General features: G+C 34.9%; 1 protein-coding gene across 1 annotated transcript; it reads right to left on the minus strand.

Moving 5' to 3' along the window:
• Positions 1–250: 250 nt before the first annotated feature.
• LOC100378492 (pre-mRNA-splicing factor RBM22-like) lies at positions 251–8,670 on the minus strand. Its single transcript, XM_002741382.4, has 9 exons — positions 8,586–8,670; positions 6,128–6,181; positions 5,455–5,617; positions 5,240–5,340; positions 3,411–3,583; positions 2,868–3,068; positions 2,076–2,329; positions 994–1,119; positions 251–656 (listed from the first exon to the last, which is right to left on the minus strand). Exons 1-9 carry the CDS (start codon positions 8,637–8,639, stop codon positions 493–495), a joined length of 1,290 nt encoding a protein of 429 aa, XP_002741428.1. The 5' UTR covers positions 8,640–8,670; the 3' UTR covers positions 251–492.
• Between the last annotated feature and the right edge of the window lie 268 nt (positions 8,671–8,938).

Below are 8,938 nucleotides of genomic sequence, written 5' to 3' on the forward strand. Positions count from 1 at the left end.
TACTTTATCTATGACCCTGCAGGCAAAACATCCTGGTACTTTCTGGATGTACAAGTTCACAACAAACAGAATTGTTATTTTTTCAAAAGTACATAATAAATTAAGCCAAAAAAAGTTTCACAAATTATTATAGATATAGAGCAGTCTGTTTTATTCTCAGGATGTGTGACCTTTAGTAGGGTCATGAATAAAGTCTCAGGATGTGTGACCTCTAGTAGGGTCATGAATAAAGTCCCAGAATGTGTGACCTCTAGGGTCATGAATAAAGTCCCAGAATGTGTGACCTCTAGGGTCAGGAATAAAGTCTCAGGATGTATGACCTCTAGGGTCATGAGTAAAGTCTCAGGATTTATGACCTCTAGGGTCATGAACAAAGTCCCAGGATGTGTGACCTTTAGGGTCATGAATAAAGTCTCAGGATGTGTGACCTCTAGGGTCACAAATAAAGTCCCAGGATGTATGACATTCAAGGGGTCCTTGAGATAACTGGGCTTAAGACTGCTGCACTGCACCCATACGCTGTGGATCCTGTGAAGGGTAGTGAACTGCCTGTTGTTGACTGGGCTGAGTTGTAGTGCTTGGAGGGAAACCAGGTGGTCTGAGGGGTGGTGGCAGACGTGGAAATCCTGGCAGTGGAGGTGGTGGACCAGTGTAACCTATAATATAAAAACAATGGTAGGTATAATATGGTAGATAGTTACTAACGTGTATATGCAAGAATGGTATTCTGTATGACAAGTGTGGGTTTGTGGTGTTTTCTACTTGAAAGGAAAGTGTACACAACAACCAACTATCCCATCCGGGAGGGGGTGAGAAAACTAAAACTGTAATTCCGCCACCCACAACATATTTACTTATTTACACATTGCCTGTCAACACCCTTTTTTCCCCACTGATTTTGGTATGTCCATGGAAGCTTTTAGTGGGCAATGTGTTAACAAAAATGATACTCTAGTAAATATAATCTATAACAGACTGGATACTGGTTCTTACCTGGTGGTGGTGGCATGCTCACCAGATGTGGCATTGGGGGTGGCATCAATGGTGGAGGATGTTGGGGAAGATTAAAATAATTCCGACTTCCCTCATCACCGCCATCTGTAGGTGGGAGTGGCAACGCTGAAATAAATAATAAATCAAAGTTAAACTCTGGAAAGCTCCTGTGTGAATACAGAACATGTGCAAATATATGAAAATTCTCCTTAAATCCACTTAGAAGTTTGAGATGAGATAATTAATATGCAAATTAGCTACTTAATATGCACAGGTATGGCCCCAAAACTAATCAGATTTGTGTATTATCCCAAGGTACCTAAGTACATAATCAAAATCTGACCATACAAACACACAGGAGCTAAAAAATATTACACTTCACATGAACACACACACACACTTACTGAGTGGAATTATTAATCGATTATTCACTCCAGCCATGGACTAGTACACTTGCTGTGGACTAGTATTATCAACTAGTGTATGTTAACATGACTGTTGACAGTCCCTCTGGCCTAATGTTTTTTTTTTTTCAACTAAAATAATTTGATGTATCGCATTTGCAAAATGCTGAAGGTATTTTCAAGCGATTATTGATTAAATCATTTTAGTAGAAAAACCATTGGGCCAGAGGGACTGTTGTTGGTCTAGGCAATAACACAAGCACTGAATGTTTGAATGTAATCGGTCCAGGCATGTCTAAGATATAGGTCTAGACACACGGTCACACACACACATACAGGTCAAGCCATGAGTTCCTGTTTTTGGACGGCATCCGAACAAGGACTAAAAATAGTGAACGAAACAAACAAAATAGTGAAATTATTTGACAGTGAAAATAAATGTTTTTACAGTGAAACAATATTTCATGCATGGCAGAGAAAAAAATGAAGCTCAGAAGAATTGTACTGAAAATACTGTACTGTATTTCTTGTATATAAACATAAAATATCAATATTAGGTCATAACTGTGCTGTTCAAGTTTAAACAATCACAGAGTTGAGTTGATTCAATTTCCATAATTCAGAACAGACAAGTTTCTTTTTCTAAGCTCTAACTGTATAGAAACAAACAATTCTTACCACCAGGTAGCCCCGGCACTGGTTCCAGTTGTACAATATCCTTGAATTCTCCGTCTTTTTTACCCATCAAAGCTTGCTGTGCCTGAGATCGTCCCCATTTGATATTCAGACGTCTACCATTCATTATCAGTTTATTGAATGATCTTTCAGCGGCCAGCTCGGAAGACTGTCGAGTTGTGAACTGTACAAATGCACACTGTTGTCTAGCTACAACATTAATGCTGCGAATTTCACCAAACTGGTAAAAATGATCTCTGGGAAAGAAAAATTATTTTTTTTAACAACTAGGTGAACCTCAATATAATTTTTGTTAGCAGTTGGCTTAATGTTACCCAAACGAATCGTTTGATTGTGAAAGTAATTTTTTGACCTCATTTGTATGAGTCTGTAAAAAACCTGTTTCTCAACTTGTCTCAAGACATATTCAAGATGGCTGCTCTCATATAGTACATGTAAATATCGATAGGTTAATCACATTTATTCAATTATCACTTGTATGCCAGCTGAGTGTGACTGAAATGAATTATTTTATCACCTTATTTGAGAGTACCGGTATACAATGAAACAAGAAATAATAGCCTAAGACAAACAGATTGACACGTCTGAATTTGCAGGTATTTCTAGAAGTGAGGAAATGTCTTGCTATTATGTGATCACCCCATATTTCGCACAACTTCAAATGGAATCTTAATCACACTAGATGCAAGTCTACACAGTGAATTTCAGGGATGCATGTTCACCAAATATAAATATTTTCAGATTTGACAAGACAAATTAAAGACAATCTCTTACCTGAGATCTTTTTCAGAAATTTTATCACCAAGTCCACCTACATATAACGTAGTGATAGTTCTATCTTCTGGTGCTTCTAATTTAGGCATTGTTGCAGCACGGTTAAGCAATTTATGAGCAACAGGATCATTGACACCATAGAATCGGTCTTTGATATTTTGATCGGCCAGTGGATCATCAGGGTCTGTAGGCTTTTCGTGCCTAAACAACGAACAGAACACAATATTAATCAATAAGAACCTTGTTTGAATGTGTAATACGATAGATGTTTGATGAAGTTATGGTGTTTGATTGAAACTGATTTCACTGCTGCAAAATTCATTCTTGAAAAGACAGGCAGCCGCAATCATTTAAGATATCACTCATGGATGTTATTACTTGTAAATTTTTGTAAATATCATAATTATAAATTATAATAGTTTGTAATTTAGTATTGGGATGCACGCTTGTACCGTCCTATATGCTCAGGGTTGATAGCTAACTGAATATAACTAATTTGAAATAATTTTGAAACAAGACATAATATCCTGAACAAAAACTGACCTGTACGGGCACTCTTCACCTCTTTTACATTCACCTTTGACCCAGAAAGAACATATATGTGGTCGGTTTCTTTTGTAGTAAGGGGTTGTTCTGGCTAGCTTTAACAACAAGTCGCTTGGGGACTGTGATTTTCCAACTGCTCCAACAGCCTGAGTGCCATCGGAATTAGCAATCTGCAAAAATTAACATCATGCACAAGTCAGAGTATTGTGGACAACAATTGGGGGTACTATAGATTCATTACAATTCTGGTGGAATCAAACTTTCACCAATCATTCATATTCAAAATAAGCTTTATTCCATAAAGGATACGTTTGTGTAGACATGTTTATTCATCAAAATCAGACAACCTACGTGTAGTTCAAATTGTGGAAATTTCAAAAACTTCAGCTACAATAGACCATTTTCCATTCACTTTGAGATCCAGCATTATGTGGGAAATCAAATGCATAAACAGAACAAACAAAGGCCAATAGTGGTGTCAAAACATTGAATGACATTCAACAAACGCGAAAGTACATGTAGTTTTTGTGTATTTCTACGCCAATTTTAATTTCTATGTCAGGTCAGACTTTTTTTATTCCTTGTTTCTCGAGTTTTCATAAGGCAATTCTTTTGAGGAGGGCAGCAAAAAATTAAAATTAATTGTTTTTTCCATTAGATTTGTGTGATTCTCAATGAATTGTAGGTGAAATCATTGATCGGAGAAAAGAAATAAAATAAAATTTTATTCTATGTATAACCTTGTTTCTCATCTGCGCGAGACTTCGGTACTTTGATCATGATGCTCCCACGAAAATGCAACTTGGGTTTGTTGTGCGTCGGGCGGAAAAAAATGAAGATAAAAATAATTTTTTTTTAGCAATTTTTTGCACTTACAAGTTGGCGGGCGCGAGAAATTACGCTGAAATCAAATTTTATTTTATTTTATTTTCGGCTCCTGTTCATTCAGCGGGTTCGCGAAACAAGGGATAATAAAAGTCTGGCCTCATATTCCTCTCTGAAAGCTGGCATTTTGACATTGAGCTATAAAAAAAAACTCAAGCTCCAAAATCAATTCATTAAATTTTTGTGGCAGACTGTTGGTCTGCGAGTCTTTCACGCAATACGTGAGAGCTCCATCTTTGTACAGAATTCTCAGGGGCAGACATTCATGAATTTTAACTGCCTGGCAACCATCACGGTGAAAACAAAGGCCGAAGACTTTCAGAAAATGGTACTTCGAATAGTTATTAAACTTCAAAGTTGAGTTTTTGCAGTTTTCACGACGTTAGCCGTTTTCACCAGCTCTTTAACCGGTGTTCCACAGCAGCTCACGCAGACCCCATAGAAATACATGGTACTGTGGTGCACGTCTTAGCAATTTGTATAATGTAGTTACGCCCCCGAGAATAGGATAGTGTAGACAACATGCAGTTTTGAATCAGTCATTGTTCAGTTATTCTAATTTAATCAAAGATTAACTAAACATTTTAGTGTTCCCTCCTTAAATCTCAACCATTGCAAGATTTCAAATTTTGTTCGCATGATGAGATTAATGCATATCCCCAATTAACACAATACCAACTTTCATACAGCAAGACTAGACCAGCGTTTGAACTGCAGATTCATGAGTATCTTAGTTTAAAACCAAAACTGCTGAAGATATCTCAGACTAATTAAAACTCATTGTATTGAGCTTAGAAATCTTCACTGATTTTGAAAGGCAACAAGACAGTTGGATGGAGCATTTACAGCATGCCATCCATGAACTACAACTACCGGGATAATCACCTCAATCTCAGATAATTTAATTTGCACATGTATAAAATGTAACAATTACTACATACTTCTCTTTCCATATTTTGTGTATAATATTCTTTATTAACATCTGATTTGGGCATATCATCTTTTATACTCAAAGCTGCATCTCGTACTTGTAGCGGTAAACCTAATAAAAAAAACAAAAAAACATTTGACTTTGAAAATGGGTGCCTCCTACGTAAACCAAGCTTGGACCACTGAAGATACAGAACGTGATAATCCCAAACCAATATCAACTTACCATATTCCAAATCTAACAAACAAGTCTGGCAACAGTTTTTCACTTTACTACAGGTCTGGCAAACTTCTGTTTTTTTAAATCTCATCCTTGCACCAGGGCACCACCTGAAGATCGTAAACGGTCTAGCACAAATCTTGCACTCCTTGCCATACTTCTCTTTAGTCTGTGAAAAAATAAACTTTCTGTCAACTAAATGAAAAATACTGAGGACAGTATCCTATACTGTAGTAGTGTAAATCGGGTATAAACCTTCAAACATAGTAATAATACAGCAATGAATAAAAGCCTCATGGCAACAATGGTAGTATTAACAGAAACATGAATGGAAATAGTGGGCTACATGTATGCAAAACCAAAAGTTCACTATACTATAGACATTTTTAAATCTAAACCATTTTTGTGAGCAATTAATTAGTGAATATGAAAATTGAGCCATGTACTTTTCATACAATGTATTCAACAATTATTGGACTGGATGGCAACCTGGAAGTGATAAACAAATTTCTGGGTGGGCTTCAATGAGAAATGTTAGGTTTATACAATTCCACATTGTGATTTTGATTAGTTTTGTGTTAAACTAGAAAGATACACACTTTACACGAGGAACTTGTGATGCCAAGTATTTCTCTGAAGATAACAGTTTTTTTGTTTGATCTGAGACTACTAGACTTACCATTCTCACATAGGGATTATCTCCCAAACACGTCTGGCAAAGAATTGGAAACTCCTGAAAAGACAAATAGTAAAAGTAAATACAAGGGAAAGTTTGTTCACTGAGAAAGGAGTGGTGAGAATTATATTGAAATCGTGTCAAAACCAAAAGACTAGCACAAATATATACATGAATATATATAATGTACAATACATGTATACATGTACCAATGCAAAGAAATATGTGAGACAATGCTGTGTATTACTATTAATCTCCAATTTTGTACATTTCTCATTTATTATATTTCAGGACAATCATAAAGATGAAATACAGTGAAAGTCAGTGAGACTCCCTGTACTGTATTTGCATATGCTTATTTCACACAAATCGCAGAGACATGTCAATGGTTAAAATAAGTCATTTTAATGATCATATTGAATAAATTTCACATGTGTACTTCTAACAGTAATGTTTCTATCACAAAACTCACTTTCATGAAAACATGTGAGGAAAGCTCTGTAGATTCTAAATGACATGTTCACTGTCACAAAACGTTATTTTTTGTTTTTGTTTCAAATATCCACAAAATTCATGAACATTTTGTCTCCTGCAGTTCATGGTAGCTGCAAGTTCTGGACATTTCTGTTATGGTGATTTATATAAGATATCATAAATAATTGGAATGTCATGACACTTTTGACCATTTTTAGCGACACGACAGACTAGTTTTGAGCAACCATTTCTCAGCAAAACCAAATTGCTTATTTTAAAGTCACAATAGCCAAACTATCTCTCCATGGCAGTATACCTTTCTGAAATGTGATTTCAGTGCACAATTTTAATAATTTGATTTAGCAGAAATTGAATGAATTTTTTGCCATAGACACTGGTGGTGTCCTACAGCAGTGTGTGAAAAGTAGGTTTCCGTTCATCCTTTGCCGGACACCAATGGTGAATTACATTTCGATTTGATTACTAATTGAGTCAATTTTGACATCAATGACTGAGAGTAATTTCAAACCATGAATATTTCTGTGAAAATGGTCATCATTTAAAAGGAAAAAAACACATTGCTAACATATACATAAAGTGTAGGTTACAGAAACACATTACTATTTCCTACACAATCTGACAAATTTCATAATTTTTCATTTCTATTGATTTGCATAGTGGCTAAACAAGTTTGAAATTGGCAAAGAAAAACAATGTAGTATTTATGGTACATTGTATGCCATTAGGGCCATAATTGAAAAAAAAATATGAATAAATAAAGGAAGAAATCAAAGAACAGAACATTAATATAAGAATAAATCAAAGAATAAAAGTAAATAGCTGTTGCTAAATGTTGTTTTTTATTGAATCACCTTTACTTAAAACCTGGCTAAAAAGACAACTGTTGTCATGAGTATGAAGTGGGTATATTTTTAACTACCACAATATGTCAAATTTCAAATATATGGTTACATGTACCAGGACAGTTCTGGAAAAATAATTATAGTTTCAATACATGTATATTTATTATTACAATATATCATAAATCATCAGCAGCTCAGTGAAGTTTTTCAGTCGCAGTTACCAAACAAGAATGACAATTAATCAACATTAATCCTGATGCTGTTGTTGCGATTTGGGGATGAAAGGTCGGATTAAACAGTTTACTGTTTAGCCTCGGTGGCGAGTAATAGTTGTTTTCCTTTTTCACAGCCTTTTCAATCACCTACTGTGGAATATTTTATTTTCGCTGGAATTAATTTTCGCTGAAAAGGCTTTTTGGGCGTTTTGTATGGAATTTAATTTCACTGATTTTTGATGAGTTTAATATGAAATATAGGAAAAAAAGTATATTCGCTGGATTGTATTTTAACGGAATCATTCCTTCAGCGAAAATAAATTCCAAGCGAAAATAAAGTATTCTACAGTATTTAAATAAGCTGATTATACATGTATTTGTCTATTTTTTCATTTATTAATTTTACTATTTTTCTTAAACATTCTTTAAATTAATATTCTATGTATAATCTATTTATTCTTCTACATTTTTATCTACTCTTTTATTTAGTTATTTATTCTTTTATATTAATTATTTATCTATTATTTATTTATTTATTTGCTTTTTTTCAATTTTTGCCTAATGGACACACCATATAGCCAGTTTGGCTGAACTAGTTTATCCTCAGAGTCAGGATCCGTGTAATGCAATCAACTGATTGATCACAAACAACAGTAACCCTGCATGAATTAATGGACGTCCCCTTTTCTACGTACTTCACAACAATCGAAGGTGAATGTGACATCGCTCTCAGAAGAGTACAGCACATTTATACAACACAATAAAGAGAGTGAATCTGCACATGGTAAACATGGACGTCTCATAAGTGGAACCACAGTTACATGAAAGTCGTATATTGATGGAAATATGTAGGATAGTAAGCTGATTAAGCTTGAATAGTCCCAATTAATCTATACTCTTTATACTTACCGCATCTTCCCAATTCTGTCTGTTGTAAGTATTTGTACTCTTACTCGCTGCCATTTTGTAAACGATTCACCTTTGACTCAGGAAGACCTCGTTCAAGTAAGAGATACTATAAATAAAACTACGACTCATGAATTACATTAAACTTTCATTATTTTAGCGAAATTTTAGTTATAAAACTTTTTATTTAGTTTGTAAACGTTTTTACAGTTTTTTGTTGGAATCGGAACTGTGTTTAGTATGCAAATAATAATGATTCTGAACGAGACCATCTTTCCAATTTCCCGCGGTAACTCTCGCAAGCAAGTGTCGAGATCTCGTAGATCAAACGCCTGCTGAGGTCATATCATAATATT

The sequence above is a fragment of the Saccoglossus kowalevskii genome, chromosome 19 (genome assembly GCF_978046115.1).
Source record: "Saccoglossus kowalevskii chromosome 19, keSacKowa6.1, whole genome shotgun sequence".
Taxonomy (NCBI): Eukaryota; Metazoa; Hemichordata; class Enteropneusta; family Harrimaniidae; genus Saccoglossus; species Saccoglossus kowalevskii.

Bases quoted from the DNA above. Each gene is read 5' to 3' on its own strand.
- LOC100378492 (XM_002741382.4), bottom strand. From the start codon at position 8,639: ATGGCAGCGAGTAAGAGTACAAATACTTACAACAGACAGAATTGGGAA. The intron at 5,618-6,127 runs GTAAGTCTAGTA...ATTTTTTCACAG, and splicing joins ATAATCCCTATGTGAGAATG to ACTAAAGAGAAGTATGGCAA. The intron at 3,069-3,410 runs GTCAGTTTTTGT...TTCGTTGTTTAG, and splicing joins GGTGAAGAGTGCCCGTACAG to GCACGAAAAGCCTACAGACC.